At 42.4% G+C, this 22,593-nt stretch overlaps 2 protein-coding genes across 5 annotated transcripts in view; one reads left to right on the forward strand and one right to left on the reverse strand.

The window, feature by feature from the left end:
* Window positions 1-22,593, reverse strand: part of LOC135912124 (trypsin-like) — a 339,009-nt gene that overhangs the window by 47,540 nt on the left and 268,876 nt on the right. Inside the window, exon 4 of one of the 3 annotated variants that reach the window (XM_070527759.1) lies at window positions 9,796-10,025. The exons of the other annotated variants lie outside the window; for them this stretch is intronic. Coding sequence (XP_070383860.1) covers window positions 9,796-9,837 — 42 coding nt within the window. The 5' untranslated portion in view covers window positions 9,838-10,025. The remainder of the gene's footprint in view (window positions 1-9,795; window positions 10,026-22,593) is intronic. 3 annotated transcript variants of the gene reach the window in all.
* The window catches only part of LOC135912121 (venom peptide isomerase heavy chain-like), a 116,019-nt gene that overhangs the window by 16,046 nt on the left and 77,380 nt on the right, over window positions 1-22,593 (forward strand). The window contains exons 6-8 of one of the 2 annotated variants that reach the window (XM_065444504.2): window positions 615-729; window positions 5,506-5,654; window positions 10,877-11,101. The exons of the other annotated variant lie outside the window; for it this stretch is intronic. Of the exons in view, the coding sequence (XP_065300576.1) occupies window positions 615-729; window positions 5,506-5,654; window positions 10,877-11,077 (465 nt within the window). The 3' untranslated portion in view covers window positions 11,078-11,101. Of the gene's footprint in view, window positions 1-614; window positions 730-5,505; window positions 5,655-10,876; window positions 11,102-22,593 lie in introns of those variants that run through there. 2 annotated transcript variants of the gene reach the window in all.

Below are 22,593 nucleotides of genomic sequence, written 5' to 3' on the forward strand. Positions count from 1 at the left end.
AGCTTGCAGTGAAAGTGCCTACTTTTTATCCTTTTACGAATTTCGAACTTAATACGTCTGAAACCAGCAATAAATTATTAGATCTAGCTTGGTGACTCAGCCGACCATCACTGGTCGGCTGTGCCACCAACTGAGTTCGACGTCACGGTGCCATCCATAACGCTTACTTCGTGCGACAAACGTGAGTGCGTCATTCAGGATAACAGTGGTCGCAATTTGATTATGAGGGCGTGTGTTTTTCTCGAGCGGCAGTGTTTCCTTTTCAACCATTTCAATATTTTGGAAGTACGTTGTTACCTACATACAGTCCCTGTAGAATAAGATTTACAAACAGGTCGCAGCTAGTCATTTCACTTGGGTTGTGGACGCTTATGTATCGAGAATGGTTAAGCAAAACGACCCTTGAAGCGCAAGTTATTAGATAGTTCTGAAAATTTTAACTGTATGACACTCGCCACAACAAATATTTCGAGAACGCGTACGAGAGCTGCTCAATTTAGCATTGCTGATTCTTTAACAGCAACAGTGGTCGTTATTTTAAAGCTTGCATATCAAAGAGGAAGGCTTCAAGCTTGTGAAGAAGTTGATGTTGATTGCTTCTTTTTAATTTATAGCTGGCGGTGCCACTTCATTATGACCGATACGTAAGGCCCATCTGCTTACCGAAGAAAAGCAGAACGCTTGCCGAAAGGCCTGTTCTGGCTGCAGGCTGGGGATACACTAATCCAGGTAAATAGAACATCATCTATCGCCAAGTGATAAAACCACATTTCTTTCTTATGCAAAATTTCGACAGAGACTGGAATAGTTCGAATGAATTCATCTTTTCCACGCAAATAAAATTAGATGTTCAGAGAAAATACGTATGAATCAGTACTCTATACGTGCTGTGAAACTGAGCACAGGCTATAAAGGATTACGCGTGAAAAGGCATGGCTGCATATGGCCTTTCATATTGTCACTTTTTGGGCTGAAACATCCCATCCCCCATTTTTCTTCTTGTGGGTGCCCGAGTCTTCTGTTTATTCCTTAAAAGTTAGTCGACACATCTGTTTAAAAAATTATCAACCGTTGTCTGGTATGTTACTGACCTTAGTGAAGATAGAAGAAATGGTCATGCTTCTGCAGTGATGACTACTCGTCACGTGTTCTGTTACAGAGGCGTTCGAAGTTACAGAATACGGAGTAGGATTTTTAATTCATTCATCAGAAGCATTGATGATTTCTACAGCACTGATCAGAGGGTAGCCGTAATAAAGCTGAATAAGAGTTATAGAATAAAGGTAATAGAACCCTATGCTCCAACCTCCAATCGCAATGATGATGACCGGCTTTAAGAATATGTTCAATTAACCTTTAACATGGGGCAAACTCGGTATGCTTTAGTCGTAACTGGCTTCAATACAGAAATGGGAAAAACATGCTGGAGAACAATTGGCAGATAGGGAATTATTTCTAGGAATAGCAGAGGAGAGATGTTGGTAGAATTAGCGGAAGGACTACGAATAATGAATACCTTCATGAGGAAGCGGATTAACAGTCTGTAGACAAGCTAAAGGTCTAATAAAGAAACAACAAATGAAATAGATCTGATACTCTTGGCAGATACATACGCAATGCAAGATACATAAATGTCAGGTGAAGCAAAGGGCAGTGATTATGGTTTAGTGACCTCTAGAATTGCAGTGGATATGAGGAGAGAAAGAGCGAAATTGCCACGATGAAACAATCCAACATAGACGCAGTAAGGGTTAAAGCGGATGAATTTAGGCTGGTGCTCAGAAATATATAAACAGCTTTAGAAGAGGAAGAAGACAATACAGGCGTAATGAATGAAAGCATACCTAGTTTGAGTTCAGGTGAATCAATTGACATGAGAGGTAGGACACAAAGGCCACCAATAGGTATACTTTTTTAAGTAACATGAAAAGCATGAAAGTGTCAAATTCCAGAGATTAGATAGAATTTACTGAACTGTCAAAGCTACTAAGCAAGAAAGTAAGCGACATTCAAAATTTTAACGCTGGGAAGATTGAAGAAGCTGTAAAACATTACCGCAGCATGAAACCAATGAGATAGAAACTTGACATAGGCAGGGGCAAGATGTATGTAGTCAAATATAAGCCGGTTAACGTCATCAACAATTTTGCTGCTGTAGTAAAATCAGCAGAAATGTTCTATATAGACCTGTACAGGTGACAACCAGATAACATTCAATTCAAGTCTTAGGAGCAAGATGCAGACTCCTTCTATAACTAGCAATAAAGTTAGAATGGCCTTGCAATGCCTGCGCCAGGGAAAAAGCGGCAGTGTATGAAGAAGTGAGTGTCAATTTTTTCTAATATTGATGATATATTACGCTTGCAAAAATTGTAGTCCTTTATACGCAATGCCTCATGACTTGAAGTGTTGCAGAGAGCTGGAAGAAATCGATAAGAGAGACGTTAAATAATTAAATACGTGCAGGACCGTTAGCTTGCTTTTGCTATTGTATAAACTATTCCCCAAGATTATTTCCAACAGAATGAAAGTAACATATGATTTGAATTAATTAAGGAAATAGGCTGGCTTCAGGAAGGAACATTCTACACTGAGATGACGTCCATGCAATCAATCAGGTAATTCAGAAACTTGTGGAGTAAAATCACTCGCTCTATAACGGTTTCATTGGATGTGATTCAGTAGATATACAAGCAGTCATGAATGCATTGCGTAATCAAAGAGTGCGGTTGGCAAAAGGTAATACCTTGTGAAAGATTTACAAAGATTTCATAACTAACTTGCTTCTCCACAAGAAAACTAGGAACATACCTACCAAAAAGAAGTCCAGGAAGGAGACAGGATCTTTTCAAAGCTATTCGCTGCCTACTTAGAAGTATTCAAGCTGTTAGACTGGGGAAGGCTCCGAATATCTTAATCAGAATAAGAATATCTTAGTATCTGACAAGCGAACCTTTGATTTGCAGATGACATTATCCTTTTCAGTAATACTGGGGATGAAATGCGACAAATGATTGAGAACCTTAACTTAGAAAAAGTAAGAGTGGGGTTGAAGAACTATAAGCAGAAGTCAAAAGTAATGTTCAGTAGCATGGCAAGCGAACAAGAATTCACGATCACTAGGGAGTCTCTTGAGTCTGTGTAGAATTAGGCTTATCTAGATAAATTACTCTCACAGGACCGTGATCATAAGAAAATTTACAGTAGTATAAAAATGCGTTCGAGTGCATATGGCAGGCAATGTCAAATTATGACTGGCAGCTTACGGCTGTATTTGAAAAAAGAAGTGTACAATTACTACATTCAACCAGTGCTACCATATGGGGTAGGAAATTGGATGTTAACAAAAGAAAGCTCTAGAATAATTTGAGGAACGCGCAACGAGCAAAAGAACGAAAATTGTTAGGCGTAACGTTAAGACACAGGAATGCAGCGAGGTGGATTGAAGATCAAACCTGCATAACTGGTGTTCTAGATAAAATTAAGGGAGAAAGCAGAGCTCATCAGGTCATATAATTCGTAGGGTAGATAACCGTTCGACTATAGGAGTTAGATATTGGTTGCGAATTGAAGTGCAGCCGAAAACGGCAGAAATTGGATGGGATGATGAATGGAAATTTCCACCCCCAAGTGGAATCAGCTAGCACAAGAAGAGTAATTGGAGATGGCTGGCACTTGCCTTCTGTATGCCGTGAATAACAAAATAGGCTCGTAATTAATGTTGTGGTGCACGATGATGATGATGGTTATTTTAGCATCGCCTTTTTAGAGTGCTTGTATTGCTAAAAAGATGGGACAAATTTTGCGCTACGGTGTCATACTGACTCACATAAATCACTAAAAAAAACTGTCATTACGATGCAACCTAACACAAATTTGAGCGCAGCTGTGTACGTGTTCATAATTGGCGATGCATTGTGGCCAAAAATTTTATTCTGAATAACGGGGTCCTCTCGGCAGCGGCGCTGAACCACTGTTCGGGCCACTAGTTTAGCAGCGGCGACGACGAATAATTTCCGCCGGTTGCGTAGCTCACTGTTCAGAAAGAAAGCGCGAACACGGGAACACGTGGCTCACGCGAACCGCATTCTCTGGCGGCGGCGCTGCTGGCGAAGTGGCGCATGCGCAGTGAGTCCGAAGCCCATTTTAGCGCTTTGTTTCCATATATGGTGTAGGGGTTCTCCTCCCGTACTCTTGAGACAAAGGAATGACAACACAGTAGTGCAAACAATCACAAGGGCATTTATTGCACCTTTCGTAGATCAATGCCTGCTAGCCGAGTTGCTATCCACAAAACATGCCGATAGGCGCGCGACAAATCTAGAAGTCCGACTCACCGCGACCGGACAGCGAGCGAATATGTTCGTCCCATGCTGGATCCCAACGCCTGGTCGTTCGCGTGTACGGTCACGCGAACGGTGGCGCGTTCAAAGGCGGCCACGCGAGACGGTCTCGCAGAAGCATGGATCGGCGCACGCGCGGCACGGCACGTCCACACCGCTTGCTGTCCCGAACCCAAGAGAGAGCGCCTTGTCTCTCCCGCACCCAAGTAACCCCGCAGCAGCGCAACACTAGCGCCATCTCTCGCACCACGCTTGTACCACTCCGACCGCCGCGGGCGCCAGGCCACGCGAGCCGTGCGGGAAAACAACATATCAGGGGAGGCGTGAGAGTCGCCCATCCCCACAATGGTGGACGTGCTCGCCGCATACCTGGTAGCCGCCGCGACGCACGCCTCCTGCTGTACTCCACTTTTCTCCTCACCCTTTCACCATACTCTCCTACTCCACTTTCCTTCCAAGGATTCCGCTGCGCCCTCCCCCTCCGCTTTCCTCTGGCCTTCTCTTCGCTCTTGGCCGGTTTCATCCCCCGCTGCGCTCCACGATCGCACTTTCATCCTTCACTGTGCTCGCTCGCTCGGTTACGCCGATAGACACCGAGGGACCACGCCGAAGCCAACGTTCAACGCAGGAACTGGCGCCCAGAAGCTGCGCTCTAAAAATAAAACAATATACCCCCGTATGAGAAAGGGACGGACCACTTTCCAGCGTAGACATCGACATTCGCATGATTAAAAAAATGTTGTGCTTTTCTCGAGAAAATTCAAGGGTACGAGTCGGAAAAGAAAGGTAACGGAAACTGTTTTAGTAAAACTGAGCATTAGTTTTCAAAAAAGTGGCATGACGAGGGGGAATGGTAAACAGGCAGTTGGTTAGTTTTGCCTGGGCATGTATACTCGCACATCTAGTGAAACTTATCATGTGCTGGACGTTCATTATCAATTTTTAAGTCTTATTCTATCGTGCTGCAGGACAGAAATCTTTCTGCTTTTAAAAGAAAGCTCGTGATCTTGTGCCGACTCCCCAGTCTCTTATCGTTTATTTGTTGGAAAGATCGGGATATACAAGACAATTGCCACTCTTAGGAAAAGGCACTTTGTTAAACAAATTTTACCGCTTGTTGCGTTGCACTCATCGTATGATTGCGTGTTGGCGACCTTTGCAGCCGGCAACTCTTCAGACCAGCTTCTTTACGTAGTGCTGAAAGTTTTGCCCGACTGGAGATGCAAGTGCGAACTGCACCACACGACTGCAGCGAATGTCAGCAGCTCGCTATTGTTGTGTACTCACACTCCTGCGAAAGACATCTGCTTGGTAAGATCTGTGGTGGTGATTCAAATGATAAACTTTACCGTCACAAAACTCTGTACATTCTCAAATTCAGTGTACGCCTCAAATGGACCGTCCAGTATAGCTAGAATCTGATCGCGTTCACGTGCACGTAAGTTTAAATAAACGAGCCTTTGTGCATTCCACGTTGATTGGCAAGTTTTCTGCTATCACCGAGAATCAACACGATTCTTATGCTTGTTAAGGAAATCACCTTAACCGCTGAGTCACAGCAGCAAATAAGTGGGGATATTATGCGCGATAAGTGCACAGAACGGAATAAGTGCTTATACCTGGTGTCCTAACTATATTATACTAAAGTTTATATAAACCAAATTAGTAACGGCACGCTTATATGTTCGACACAGTGTATGTTCATGATCTTGTAGAAAACCGCTCGTGCTTTTTAAGTCGAAAGCCTCAGGTGGCGCATGCTTGGCCGTTTGGCGCTATGGCTAGAAAATTCAGTGTCATCAAAATTGGGGGGTTGAACCCACGAACGTTGGTGGGGCTCTAAACCACGACCTTCGGTGTTAATTAGGGGATGGCACTTCAGACACAGTTATTTAAAGTAGTGTTAATTAAATCACTCGCACCCATGACCTTTGGTGCCAGTTGAACCTTCCGCCTTTAGGTTTCGCTGGATTTCCCGTTTCTTGAGGCATATAATGCTTTCGCATTAAAACATGGAAAGAGAAAGCAACAGGAATCAACAACGCATCCGAATGAGAATATAAAAAAAATTCAATGAATGTCTCTTGAGCGCGTAGGCTTTGCCTTCATCCTCTTTAGCGTATGCAAAAGTGACTGTCAACTTTCCATTCGGTGACGTCAGATTAGTTTAATTATCTAATTGTCAGGATGTCCATTGGCAGCTGTAATAGTAACATACGACGTCAAAATATCTCGTTTCATGCAAGGCGCACACTACTGATTTCTACCTTCTTGCGAGGGAAGGAATACCGCGACATAATAATATTATGACTCCGGACTCGGGCACAGGGTTGCCCCACGCCATCAAATAGTTTCATAGGGAAACGAAGCTGGGTCGAGTGGAGACCATTGCCTTGTGCGTTAGTTTTTTTTTTTTCAGGATGACTGAACAACTGCTCCCGGTAATATTTTCCTACTAATAACAAGTAAACAGGCTTGATTGAGTGATGAGCCTCAGCTGAAAACCTTGCTGTCTTATAGGGAATCTTTGATGACGCTGCCAGCTCAAGCGCTCACACGCGTAATCATAAGGCATTGTTTAAATTTCGCGAGCACTCTCCCTTCACCAGAATATAAAAATAAACGTGGGACGAGCACTTTGCACGAAGTACGAAATACAGTGGTTCAAAAACCCGTGTCGCTAGAGCCTCACGTTTAGACAAAGGGACACGTCTTCTTCAGAGCAACGATTGCGTTCCTCAGCTGCTTTATGTACGCGTAACCTACTTTACCTCAGCCTCAATGGGCAGAGGAGGATAACAAGCTGGTCTTCAGAGCAAATTGATGAAAGTCGAAGTGTTCAGAAAAGAGAAAAAGATGTGCAAACAACCATATGATATAGATGACGGCTCAATCTTTACATATATAGGTTCAAACAATGCGCATAGGCGCAGCATAATGCTGTATGGGATATGACGTGGTGTTATAAAATATATAGGTTCATAAGACATCTAACTTCATCGTGGTCGGTCTCGTATGAGATTGGGTAATTGCAACCTTCCAAACCGTATAACTCTGGCTGCTTGTAGCTCCTTCAATGTACACCGGAAGTACACTGTCTTACAGACTGCTGAATATTTGTTGCTAAAATAAAATAGTTGGAAATGCATGGTAATTATTGTAACCTATCTTTTTTGTGTTTGCCTGGTTTCTGTTAGCTTGCACTATTGGTTTTCTCCGGAGTAATTCTAGTTTATTTCAACAAATGTTTATTGCTTTCCGTAATTTTTTTTTTGAAAAAACATCGGATAGCTTATTCCAATGTTGCAGGAGCTTTCCCTCCCCTTACAACTGCATCTTCCATGCAATGGATAAGAGTGAAATGTCGGGATGTGGTTCAAAAACGTTAGGGGTCCATGGCCATCCACCATGCCAGAACACAAAGCATTTCCTGCAGTTTCCATACCTGCATGTTACCTCAACATTGCTTTTCACAATACTGATTGTCGTCCGGATGCTCTCTATATCCTTGCAACATACAGTAGGGGTATGTGCATACGCCTGAAGCTTAGGTTCAGTGACTTGTACACAAAAAATTGAATGGATTAATTTGCCATAAAATCCTGACACAGCGTATTGATGTACATACTGAACAACAGTGGCTTGAGAGGGCACCCTTCGCCTACAGATCTATTTATTTTAAAAAGGGCCGCAAATGCCTAATTGACTATTATTGCCGTACTTCGGTTGTGATATGCCGTGTATATGCCCTGAATTATAAATATGCCTAGATTAACATGATTCAACACTGTGAGCGAAATCCCATGATATATTCTGTCAAAGGGCTTGTAATGGTCTGTTTGGGTGCCAACGACTTCAATTGCATGATGTCACAACATTCCAACACGCACCGCGTTTTGTGTATGTGCGTGATAATGGAGCGATTGTGTATGCCGCAGGCCTGATTAGAACGAACAATGTCTGTTATCACCATCTAAAGGCGTTGCGCCATAAATTTCTTAATTTATGATCACAGTTTGGTAAAGATATTGGTCTATGATCAAATGGATGTAGGGTGTGTTTGCTGTCTTTGGGATGAAAACAGTATGCTCTGCAAAAGACGGTGATAATGTAATGCCTTTAAACTACACGCCTCAATAATTCCGTCCGACAGAAATTGGGCTCAGCTTGCACCTAATACACTTGACCAATGGCTTCCGGACCTGTAGACTTTCTTCGATTCAAGTGTTCTGTCCTTTCGCACCTGAAGATGCGTAATTCCGGCTTCCAGTGCTGTCTACACTTCCTGTAAGAGCCGCAGCATGTGATCAACAAACACTCGGATAAATCTATCAAAATTGACCGCCTTAGAAACGCAAAGCAATACCTTGAGTTGAATGAAAGGTCGTGCAATGCCCTGTTTTATGTGTGGCTGCGAGTCCGTCATAGTTGATAATTTCAATGTTAGTTTGCTGGGTATGCGTTTACGCCAGGCTCGGAACCCTCTTATCGGGGTCCCAAAGTTCTGGCAAAACCAAAACCTTCTGCCAAACTTTTGCTATCTCACGCAACAACTTCCGAAACCGTGCTTCACGCAGTGCATGCTTCTACTTTGCCTTTAGCACATCCTCATCATAAACTTCCGGCTGGTCACATTCTGACGCCGCTAACATCGCAATCATTGCATTCAACATTATTTGTTCACTTCTTTTTCAAACGCTACAATACCATAGCTTTTCATAGCTTTTATGTTTACAACATGTTTGTAATGCTCCCACTGTCCTGTTAGCGAATCTTCTAATATATAATCTTTTCATTCTTCAATAACAATTTCTTGAAGTGTAGGTCCCTGCATGAAAATTGTGTTACTTTTCCAATGATCCCAAGAGAAGACACTTTTCCTGGTGGCCAACGTTACATGTTTTCAGGCAGTGATGAGGCAAATGAACAGGAGTTGCTGCGTAACCATTACGATTACTACTCAAATAATCTAACAAGTGCATTCAGTCTAAAGGTACTTAACACTGCCCTTTAAATGTGTAAAATTTTACCACTCCTGACAAGCCATAACATTCATATACATCATCAAGGTCAAAATTTGACATGACCTACGGTTAGATGCCACGGCTTCTGTCGCAGCTGACCCAACTAGAAGCGCTATTTTTCACTTAAGGCGCTCGAACAACATCCACAAGAAAAACCGCAATTTTTAAGGCGAAAAAATATCCTTTACTTTTAAAAACACAACTTTCCATTTTGCAACATTTGGCGCGCATACGCTAAATGTAGCCCAACACAAGCTTAAAAAAAGAATGTCCTAACATCTAATCTGCCTAAACAACAAGTCGCGTTCTCAGCAATAAGACTCGCAGTATTTCCATTGAACAAAACACCCCGCTTACTTCCCTAAGGAACTGCTCACTACAGCATAGTACCAGCGAGTGAAGCTAAGCACAATGGTGCCGGTTCCCACCTTCACTCTCGGCTTCCTGAATTGCCAAGACGTCGAAGTCATGGTCCGCCAGCGACTGACACACCTGAGCCTTTTATTTCTTGGTGACAAGACCTCGAACGTTGTGTACCGATGCTAAGTGACAGGGTCGAGGCCGTTTTAGCCTTAGTGCAGTTAGCACGCCAGGAAAATGGCGCTTTCCTAGCGAGTCTTGGGGGCCGTGGGGGCCGTCCGGGGGACAGCGTTCGAAGCTGCACAGAATATAAATATATAAAATACACCATATGTAAATGAATACTTTCACAAGCTCTCTGCAGCGTTATGTGGTATTTAACGCATTGCTCTGAAGAGCAGCATGACAACTATTGTCTTCACAAACTTTAGATCCTGCGGAAATAAGGACCAAATTATAGTTTATGTGCGGGCAAACTTAAAAGGGTTTACAATACTCGCACAGTTTGCAGTAAATTACTTAAATGCTCCGGGAGGTTATAACCAGTTTTGCGTATGGCAGTAAATTTAGCCGGCTGCCTTGATATAGCTGGGTATGCCACTTAGCCGGTATTAAGGGAACATGGTGGGACTGTTATAACAAATATGCGTACCAACCTAAACGCATCTACAACAGCAATTGTGAAGCATTACATTGCAAAGCTCTCCACGGTGTTTTGGAGTAATTCTACGCTATTTCCCAGTGTCCCGAGTGAACTCTACAGGAAGTTGCTATTGGGCAAAACAAAGGGGAATGGTTTCACTTAATTTTAGGCAACATTCGTCCAAATTATGCCAATTACGGCTGGCGGCCTAAATACGTATTGAAGTGCTTTAGAGTTTCAAAAGCAGCGCAAAATTTTACAAGTATGTTACAATGAAGGAGTCGCATACAGTCAATATTCAGTGTAGGAAAATAGCTACGTGCACGCGACTAAATTTCTTACAACTTCCTCCACCGAAACAGCTTCGCTGGAAATTAGATTTCCATTTCCCAAGATGACACTAGTGGGCTGTTATTTTTTGCTATTAACCGTTCCCACTGTGCCTCTTACATTATACTGTAATAACAAATACTTGTGTTTTTTCCCACGTATGTTTGTGTGTTTAGGGCGATTCCGGAGGACCGCTGACGGTGTGGAACAGGAATGGTTTGTCGGTACAAGTGGGCGTGGTGTCGTTCACTTTTGGGTGCGGCTCTTCCGGTCACCCAAGCGGATTTACTCGTGTGTCTGGCTACACTGGATGGATAAAAGAATCGCTGAAAGTGCGCCACAGCTGGAAAAAATTGCCCTTAGAATTCAAGGAATAAATAAAGAGGCCCAACTTTCCCCCAGCTCGTACTTATTATGGGATTTGCGGCAATGAAATAGCGAAAAAAAATTACGAGAGAATCCATCTCACTATGAATATGGATGGTAATGCGAATAAGATGCGGACAATCCAGCTAAACACCGTAACCCTGAAGTCACATTTATTTACCATCTGTAGATGTCATTCTGGGACTTCCGTTGTTTGGACCATATGCCGCACACTCAGGTTTCTGCCCAATCAGCTAGGGCACTCAGTTGCCTTGCGGTCGCTTGTGATAATTACTATCAACACACGGCGCTCTTCTCGAATGGATAGTTGGCGTAGGCACGAAAGAATTATGCGTGCAAGTGTGACCTAAGGATTAGGAAAGTGGCTATAGAGAGGATATGACAGGGCTGTTATAAAGTGACCCTCCAACACTTAATGCGAACCCGTCTTCGGCTCATTCTCGGCACTGTCAGGCTGGATAGAGCAGGGCAAGCAGGCAGGTAAGCAGCTAGGTAGGTTGGATAGACAGATAGGTAGGCTGTCAGGCAGGCATGAATTCCAATTAGAAAGTAATATTGAGAATTCAACTTTTAACTTATCTAGAACGGTTTTTGTCATGTCTTCCGCGTAGCCAAATACCACAACTGATTGCAATACTGGCACACTATAACTGCAGCTTTTCTGTGATTCTCAGTAGCTTTACTAGCTTAGCCTCAATGACACAGCAGAGCCTCGAGCAGGTGATTCACCCTTTATTCTTCTGCCATTATACTCGCGTACCTCGCGGGTAATCACAGGAACGTCCTAATTATATGTGAGTGCACCACACAGAGTGGTGTCACATCTGTATACCGCCGCGACGATGCCCTACGCCGTAGTAGTGTGGTTACCGTCTCTTGAAACAAAAAAAAAACTATCGCTTTTTTTTCTGAGATTCACCTCTTGCAACCTGTTTTTCACTGTTCTACTTGCTTGCTCTGGAACAATGCAGCTCATCGGGACGTTAGCGCTTGGCGTAGTCTGTCACGTTGTGTACTCGACCTTTGCTTGGCGCTATAGTTTTTGCCAATTCTGACAGAACATCGCACAAAGCGTGAGTAAATAGTAAGATCTGTTTACCGGTTATCTACAAGACAAAGGCACGGGAAATATGGCGCAATCACTACGGCTGAGTGATCACAGGGGGAAGCCGTAGCTTAAGTGACGATAATAAAACGACAGTGTGACAACGACTGGTTTCATGACGACTGTGTGACGTCAATGGCTTGACAACCATGGCATGACGTAGTGTGGAACAACGAAAATAGAATGGCGACGATGGAAAGACCAGGATGGCAGCATGAACATGGTACGGCAACGAATTCGTGAGGACTATAAATGACCACTTTATGACGACAACGTAATGGTGATTGTAATGTGACAAAGTACGAGCAGAATTTGATTACTATTGTATGGCGAAGATGGTGTGACGGCGACGGTAAAAAAGGAGTCAGATTACGAAGCAGAAGTGGCCGCGATAAAACGAAATAATCGTCACAATGACGGTGTGCCGACATATGCCGGGCGACTACGTGAGGACAATGCCGTGACGAACACGGCTTGATGAGAGTCGGCTTTGGAGCTGGAATGAGGAGGATGCCAATGACAACAACGCCATCATTCCATCGCGCATATACATTGTTGCCCGTGCAATTCGGGCCATCGGGTTGGCGTGGAAGGCGCGACGACGGCGGGATGATTACAGTGAGATGATGGAGCTTGAGTAATGATTATGCAACAAATCACAATGGCATCACATGACGAGGAACAACCACCTAGTAGCCCAAGCTGCTAGAGAACTTATACCAAGAGATTGGCGTAAAAGACAGACAGACAGACAGACAGAGAGATGAGTAGATTTTTAATACGGACATTCATTCATACGAATGTTCATCACTAGATGTGTCAGTCAGTAAAATTCTAATGAAGAAACACAAGAAAGCACCTTGTCGACGGCTGGTACTGTATGAAATATCAGTGTAACACTGGATCGCCAACATTTGATCTACGTCAACTAGAGGTTGAATCATCATTCAATTTCCTCGACAAACACTTCGAGCAAAATGGCTTTGTGACTGAGTGGTTTGTTCTATAATTTCTTCGGATGGTGGCATGGAAATGCGAAGGCGAGTAGCGAACGAGCGAGGATTTGTCTCTCTGTACTTCAGTCTTTGGTTCCAGGTCTAATATTCTCTTAAAAGATACGTTGAACTTACTTAGCCAAAAGTCGCACGCTTTTGCACGTCAGCGACGTTGCGCAGCAAGGCTTTTAGGATACACGTAAGGAAAGTCAGAAATGCTTGACATCGGTGCAGTTCTTCAGATAACCGTTCCACTTAAAGCATCACTAAAATGGCATGAACATTACACAAGCTAAACCAATGAATAAAGAATGGATGCTTCGTGTGTGTATATATATATATATATATATATATATATATATATATATATATATATGTATGTAATATTAGCTAGGTCCAAAGTTGGGATACACGGGAGAGGTCGAATAGGTTCGTGTTAGAACATGCCACTCATGCCTTTTAGGAGGGTGTGAAACAGCCTTTCAACCGCAAACATGATGTATCACGTGACACCCACTGATACGTTTATTGCACGTAAACCAGGATGTAGGTGGAGGAACGCCTGTCGAAGTGGTTCCGTTGGTTGCCTAGCGCACGGATCATGCGGAATTTGTCATCCGGCCTCCTCCGGTGGCGCACTCTTCTTTGTTGGGTTTGGCTTATCTCGGGAAATAGTTACCATGCAACTACTTCCAGGAAAAATAAACCGCCCTGTCGCACCTCCATAGCGCTGTCGCTAGTCGCACCAGATGTGAAAACTTATCTATGAACGAGAGAAAAAGGGGAGCTTGATCGCCATCTCGATAAAATTACCGGTATGGAAGCAATTAGCACCATTACTGCAGAATATAATAAGTTCTCACTATGGCCTGTACATAACTCATGAGTCTATCCACCTGTCATTGTTGTCAAAAAGAAAAAAAAAGTGCAGGGTCAACAAATTCTCGAGAATAAAGAAGAGAAGGTCGACTTAATTGCGTTAGAAATATGATTTTAATAATGTACTAAATGCATGAGTATTGAACATGAAACCGAGACAGAAATTTACAACATAGATAATTATAATTGATATCTGATCATCTGAACATCCACACACGTCAGCCTTTTCTTTTGCATCGCGACGCTTGCGTAAATCATTTTTTCTTTTATTTTCTTTTTACTTTGTTTAAAATAGGAAGTATATCATAAATGTTGGGCTAATTCCCAAATAATATTGTTCGAATTGATAAAACACTTAATTTTTCTTGCGATTTGCTTTGCTTCACGTCATGTCACATTGTCCGTTGCTACTCGACATTGAGCGACTGTTCACATCCCTAGCTTCGTCAAGAAGAACTACGACAAGAAGAACACACGAAGACAAGGAAGAAAGTTAAAAAAGCTCACACTGTGCAACTTTTCTGCTTTACTATAAACTAAGGGAGTGCGATAACTACAGCTGCATTTATTAGGCGGATATTTGCTGCAATTTATAATCCTTAAAGATCTAACCAACCTAGTTTTACAAATAGTCGAATACATTGACCTCACAGGTATAATAGTGATGAGGCGATGATCGGGCACATAAAATGCGTTAATTATGCAAATTATTTTAGGGTTTCTATGCAACTTGTGTCATTTGCTCAGGTTTAGTAACACATACACATCGTACAGGAATAGTGTAGCCAAAATATAACACATGTGTTATATAAACTACTTCAATTCCAAACACGTTATTGGTTTCCGGGTCTATGATCCAAGAAACCTATATGATTAGGGGCCTCATATGATTTAATTTTATTGCGATATTTAGTATATAGGCACTCTAGGTGCGTCTCTGCCATTAGCGTTGCAGTCGCCGTCAGGATCCGCATAAAGTCCAACGGCGACAAAATTGCCGCCTAGGGCCATGTGCTGCATGTGCGAGTGAAAGCCTGCGAGGTTGAGGCGGCAAACGCGGCTCAGTCTCGCATATGTGAACGACGAAGGCGGGGCGGAAGCATGCTTTCTGCTGTCGCGGGCGAGGCACAGGGGGAGGCGAGGGAGGATGGAGGGAGTCCTTTTCCGGCGGATGCTGCTTACGGCGCGGCCGTGTGAGCCGCGTATCTCGAAAGCGATCGGCGAAATGACCAAAGTGTGCGCCCGCAAGGGTCTCATCTTCAAAGCGATCTGCGATATTTGCTGAGTGCGCGTCGTCCTGGTTGCTTCGTATGCGCTGTGCCTTCGACATTTCGTTCGCGTTGAAGCGACAGATGCAAGAAGGCTAATTCGCTCGCAGCTGCTGCCGCGATTCCTCACCCCAGAGTTTTGGCGGCAAGTTTCCCCCGGTCATCGAGCGAGATGTGTTCATGTTTACTTTTGCACACGTGACAAGGTGCTCGTTGATTAAGTTAGTAAGCGAATGTTTACAAGTTGATAACGCCCATAAAACTACTATCTTTACTTCGCACAGCTATCTTATAAGTTCCTATCGCAATCTATGCTAGGCTTTTCGGGCGAACGTGCAACTTCTTGTTGTGCACAAAAGCACCGCATGTGGCAATTTTACATTGTCGATAAAGACTCCGTGCTTTAGAAGTTAGAGCGTACGCCATTTCTCAATAAATAGTGTAAACAAAATATAAAAAAGAAGATATAGGAAAGGCTGAGGGGGCCGTCGGATACTATACAACACTACATCAAAACGGTTCCGTTCTTTAGAGATGCCAGTGAGCCGATAGGTCTAGAAGCTTCATGTCAAGTTATGTTGTTTAATATTTTTGTATTAATATATTAATAATTTTTGTTGGTCCCACAGAAGCCGGATTCCTGGAGCCTGGGTCGGTCCCCTAGGAGGCGAGCAACCTGTCTACGGAGGACCCACACAAGCATTGAATATGCAGGAAAGGAAAAAAAAGCTTAAAGTGCCACTGTTTGCTTTCTAAGTGCTATGCACTCAGGGTACAAACTGTCTGTATTCTTGAACAGCTTCTGTTGATCACGCAGAATAAGTGCAGCATTCTTTTCGGTACTCCTTTGGCGCTGGTTGCTAAGCTACAATAAAGTTGGATATATAAAAGATTTCTCTCTACTCAGAACCTCTTCTCATTTCAAATTCAAGGCTGAGATGGGAATGCGAGCATGAACGAAATAGCCTTATCGGCAGCTTCAAACAGGGCGTGTTCTAGGAACACACAAAGAAGAATGTGGGACGACAAATGGTCTTATTCAGGACATACCCAAGCCGTCCGACCCGCCCTCTCCGTACAAAAATATAAGAGGTGGCGGACGGGGAAGAAGTCGGCTGTAGGTTCCGCTTGTTGGTGTATGCCTACTGCGTGTTCTTTTGTTGTCTTGGACATCCCTTGGTGAAATGAAAGAGTTGCTGTCGGATATTATTTATGTTTTCAGCCCAGTGAATTCCGCTTCTCACTTCACCCAGCATATTTCGTTTCATTTTTAGGTGGTCCTTCGGATGAAAGATCCACTACGTATTTTTGAATTACTGTTTTTTTCGAGACAGCGATGGTTTAACGAGTGACACTGCCCATATTCGGGGCATTACCTGAGAATGTGTTTGCTCAGGGTTATGGGCAAAAAAAAGAACATCAACATAAGAGCATTATTTAAAGGCGGGCTCCTCAAAAGACTTTCAGTAGAGCCAAGAACAGCAAAGAATGCCGATCGTGTGGAGCAGAAGCAACGTGTGCGGAGACTCACATACTCGCTATACTTCAAAATGTTGGTTAATATTTGGAGTCTTCGTTTTCCTCGTGGAGCTAACGATCGGAGGAAAGGTAAGTTTCTTGCGGTCAGCGTGTTGTTGGTTAAAATAATGTCCCAAACATTCTAATAACTATTTGGCTTTGGCTGTAGCGATTCCGCAAACAGCACTGTAAACGAAAGTTCAAAACAGAAGATCCTGATGCCGTGATGATTTGCTGTATAAATATGACCAATCGCACAAAACACAACACACTTAGAACTTGGTAATCCCTTAAGTTTTAGCTGTTTTACTTTCAAAACATGCTAACCAATTATAAATCATCTTTCGTTGCTATGTTGTTAGAGCCATTAGACCACTGCAGCGTTCGAAGACAGACGTCTTCATAGAATAGTGAGTGCGACGTAAAGCTATAAAAGTATTTATTTATTTATTTACAATACTGCTACTCTCATTTGAGAGCGTGGCAGTTGGGCGATACAGTAGGCATGTATATGAATACGCATTAAGGCAGAACAATAATTGAAAAAAAGGAAGAAAAGAAAAGCAATTGCCCAAGTATGGTAATATATAAGAAAGAAGCTGAGTTTGGAAACAAAAATGCAAGTTTGCACATGACAGTTAATTAACATGATACTGGCAGTTAGGAACACGTAAGTAATTAGTTATACAAAAAATAGGAGCGAACTGAAAGATAACACTTAACGCGTGAAGAATATTTAAATTGTGTGAAGGGATGCGCTTAAAACATACACTTCGAGAGCGAGAAGACACGAAATGGAAAAAAAGAACAATCTAGGCAAGCAATCAGCAGGTAATGGCAGTTACAACAATTATCTTAGGACTAGCAGTAGGTACAGTAATGACAATTTATTTTGGGAACACAGTGTACCATATGTCCACATAACGATAATCAAACCAAAATGGAAAAAGAAAAGTGGGAAGTCAAAAGCAACACAATGCAAAATTTGTGACGATGACCCGTGCGATGATAAACTGTTTTATTTACGCACTGCAGCTTCCACTTGTGAAGTAAATTCGGACAACGATTCGATGGCGGTTATAGTAGGATCAAGGCGGTTCCATTCAGCAATTGTAAGGGGGAAGAATGAATACTTAAACGTGTCAGTGTTGCATGTGTATTCTGTGAAAGTGTGCGCATGTTTGTTACGTGTTTTTCGAGCCTCAGAAAATGAAATGTACCTGGACGCATCTATCTTATAGTTATTTTTTAGAAGCTGAAACAAGAACTTCAGGCGAGCGTGTTTTGCCCTGGTAGATAGCATTTGCAATCCAGACTGCATTAGAAGATTAGTCGGTGAGTCAGTGCGTTTATATTTATTGTGAATGAACATTATAGCCTTTCTTTGTACTGCCTCTAATTTTGTTATGTTAGTTGTTGTATGAGGAAACCAGACTGTGTTTGCATATTCGAGAACCGGCCTAACGAACGTTGTGTAGGCCAGTAGCTTCGTTGATGTTGTAGAGAGCGCAAGGCTTCTTTTGAGGAAGAATAATTTGCGTAATGCTCCTGCCGTGACATTCGAAATGTGTTTATTCCACCTGAGGTCTGAGGTTAATGTAACTCCCAGGTATTTATGTTGTTCAACTTTAGTTAGGGGTATGCCGTTAATCTCCTATGTAAAGTTAGATGGTCTTGTTTTCCTTGTTACGGTCATGACGACAGACTTTTTTACGTTAATTGACATCTGCCAATTAGAGCACCAAATAGCTAGAGTGTTGAGGGATGTATAAAGTGCGATGTTATCGTTATAATTAGTGATTTCTCTATAGATGACGCAGTCATCAGCGAACAGTTTTATATTACCACCAATGTTAGCTGTGATGTCATTAATATAAATTAGGAAGAGTAATGGCCCAAGAACTGAGCCTTGGGGAACTCCGGAAGTAACGGTGACAGTGTTAGATAGCATTTTTCCGTAGGTTACAAATTGTGAACGATTGGCTAGAAATTCTTTTATCCAGGCTGAAAGGAGCCCTTTCCCAACAACACTTTCAACTTTAGCGATTAATTTGTTATGGCACACACAATCAAATGCCTTAGATAGATCAAGTAAAATCATGTCAGTCTGGCCGCGGTGATTGATAGTATATGCAAGATCGTGGACTAGTTCTGTTAGTTGGGTTACTGTTGATAAACCACTGCGAAAACCATGTTGGTAGGGAGACAAGAAGCCAATGCTCTCTAGAAAAACCGTTATGTGCTTTAAGATTATGTGCTCTAGAAGCTTACAGGATGTACTAGTTAATGAAATGGGTCTAAAATTTGAAATTTCTGCTGTGTTGCCTGATTTATGGATAGGTATTACCTTTGCAATTTTCCAGTCGTTCGGTAGTTGTGAAGTCGTCAGTGATTTACGAAAAATTATGCCGAGGTATCTACTGCACCATTCCGCATACCTTTTCAGGTATGCGGAAGTATGAAACAGATCAAGCTCAAACTTAAAGGTGAAACGACTGCATTGCACGTATCAAATACCCAATGTTCAAGATTATCCTTCACTTTCCTGAGACAGGAGCTGGTTATAATTGAGCACAACTACGCATCGGGTATCGTTAATCTTGAGCCTTCTGTCAAGCATAATAAAATGAATGGCGTTCTTGTAACTTGTAGTGTAGGAACGCGATACGCTTCCTTTCGGGCACACTGGTTCGAAAAGCGTGTCAAAGTAAAAGGCCGCTGCCTCCCTAAAAGAGAATTTTGATGTTGCAGCAATCGGAGCTCGAAGATTATTTGCGTGGTCGTCATTAAATAGTCCGCTAGCTTTAATATTTAAATTGTAAATTAATCATATAAATCACCAGCCAAATATTAACAAAAATGCGCTACAAATGCAAAAATATGCAATGCAAAATTTCTTTAGGTAGGTGCTTGCATAGGCGCAAATTGGCGTTTTTCTGCCGCATAGAAGAACACACGACTAGGGTAAAACATTTTTTTTTCATGTGGGTACATTCGCGATTTGACTTTCGGTACGTAGTTTAGGACCCAGGCGATAAGTGTTATTTTTGAGTTTTTTTTTCTTCATGTAAGCTTGAATTAGCGAAGCGCAGAGCAGTGTTGCTAGGATAATTCGAATTATAACTTATGAAGCAAATGATGCATAACCTGAATAATAAACTTATGCGTTCAAAAATAATTTCTTTACATTGCAGAAAATCGACACCCACCTCAATCGCAAGAGTAAGTTGTTATTTTTGGCTTAACAAAAAACTAGCGAGATATAGTTTTCCTGTGTACTCCAACAAGTCAACGGCCTTTAAAAGTCAAAAGAAGGAGGCTTAGAAGGCGCATGGTTTGAATGTTATTTAGGTGTAATTATATATGAAATAATTATTCATAGTAGGATGTCGTCAATAAGAATACTCTCGTATGAAATTGTCTGGCAGCGAAATGAATACAGATCTGCGAATTCGACACACATTAGTAATTTGGTCGTTAACGACCCTTTGGCTCATGTTAACTGAAATTTGTTTACTACATTTATCTTACTTATTCACATCTATGTAGCCCAATGGTTCTCGGTCAGTGAACCGTGCGGTTTCACTGTAACTCTTTTCTCCACACTGGCTGCTGCACTTGCAGATATCTTCTCTCTTGTGCTTCTTTGTTTTCGTACCTACTACCACATTCCGTAGAATGCGGAAGATTGTTCACAAATGCTGTGGCACATGCCCAATTGCACGTATCCAGTGTTCCTAGTTGTCTGTTCGGACACTAACCCACTGGCATGCACACGATGTTCCAAATTTTCAGCATGCTCGAGCACTTAACCAGTCACCCACATTGTAATATCGGTGAAACGCCTGCTTGTATAGCCGGCAGCAATGAGTCACCGTTTGTAAGTTGAGGGTTAGAGGCAAACAAATATTTGCTTTAAAATGAAATAAATCCTTTTTTGGAGGAAAACTTGCGTAAGGTGACCGCTTTAGAGGCAGAAGGATCAAGTCACTTTCTCAATATACAGCCTGAAGCAGCAAAAGTGCCTGTGTGGGTTAGAAATACGTTTAACATCAGATAAAAAACGCCGCTGTAACCTCATGCCATAAAATCCAAAGCAATGTCTACCGACACGGCCGTTTAAGCGTAATGGGAAGTGCTTCGACAGGCGCATGCTGGAGCTGCAACGTTACGCTGTACTACATGGCTGCCTGCAACAAGCGAAAATTGAAATTCTAGTTTACCCGCAAGAACCGCGGTATGATTAGGAACCATGCTGTGGCATGCATGCAATGCATGCACCCAGTGCACAATATACAGTGGCGCTTTTGCATTTTCATCAAAATGCGGCCTGCGTGGCCAGGATGCAGATCAACGTCATTGGGCTTAACAGCGCAAGGCCAAAGCCGCTAAGCCACCACGGCAGATGACAAGCAAGAACGTTGACCTTGTTTCGAAACAAAGTACAGCACCACAAAAAATCATGTTTAATGTGGCGGCAAGGCTGTATTTTATTATTTTGCTATGGTAATTTTTGACAAAATGTTCAGCACTACGGGTGATTGCAAATGGGCTGTCAATTGTGATGTGCAGTACGTTGCAATGTTGAGCGGAATACATGTCTTGTATCTGACAGCTCAAATTTAGACGTATTTTAGGTAAGATTGAAGGATTCACACATCAAAACAATTATTAAAAATCGCAAACCTTGTCGCAACGTCCACATCGGCGTTTTTTATACGCTAGGTCGCGTATTGTGTGGTAAATAAATACACAAATCAGTTATTGACTAAAATAACTTGGTGTAATGATCTGTACATTGCTCAAGCAAGCATATCGCGGCATTTGCATGAATTTACTATTCTTGAAAGCTAATATATTACCTCAATAATTGGCAAAGATAGGCAAATTTTATAGACCTGGTTTTGATTCATTAGGAACTGTATTTGGAACTAGCATGGGGTTAAACAAGGCGACTGCAGCCCTTCCACTTTTTCACAGAAAAATGACAAATAAAAGGCGATGGGTTGACAAAATTAATGCTGGAGTTCATGTTATATCTGAGGCGTTGCATTTGGCGCAAGGCTAATGCGCTCTTCCCTGTTACTGCTATATTTCTTCAACTTTATTATAAACGAAGCGTACACGCCTTTAAAATATCAAAGCATCCTTCAACTTAGAGCTGTAATCAATAGGGCAATGATGAATACATTACGAACGAAGAAGTTTATAACACGTACCGTTTCAGTGGAATATAATTGACAATCGCACTGTGCGAACACAATACTGAAACATCGAACTAAAAGCGATGGTTTACGTAATCAACATGCAGAAACGAAAAGCTGCGATGTGGCAACACTGCTACTGTTTGATATAGATATAAGTGAAGGACGTTTTCATCAGAGGTGAGCTGATAAAAATATTTTGGAATGTGGAACAATAGAGAACAATAGAGAATAGAGAACTAAAATTTAGATCACATATTTGTAATGTTTCGTTTCCCATGTGCAGCGGAAGGATGAGAGCAGGCAACCAGCCGACACAGACTGCGGTGACAACTGCTTTATTCTTGTCCACGAGCTCCACCAGCTACGCCTCTAGTCAATGAGACGGGGCGGTGTTGCCATCTGTCGTTCTTTGTGGCAAACATTGTGGACAAACAGGACACCCCTCCCCACCCCCACAAGGAAAGCAACGTGCAGAAGTCTCATGGTGAATACCGCTCAGCGGGTCGCCTTGCTCTCAAACTTCTTTGCTCGGTT

The sequence above is a fragment of the Dermacentor albipictus genome, chromosome 10, assembly GCF_038994185.2.
Source record: "Dermacentor albipictus isolate Rhodes 1998 colony chromosome 10, USDA_Dalb.pri_finalv2, whole genome shotgun sequence".
Lineage (NCBI taxonomy): Eukaryota > Metazoa > Arthropoda > Arachnida > Ixodida > Ixodidae > Dermacentor > Dermacentor albipictus.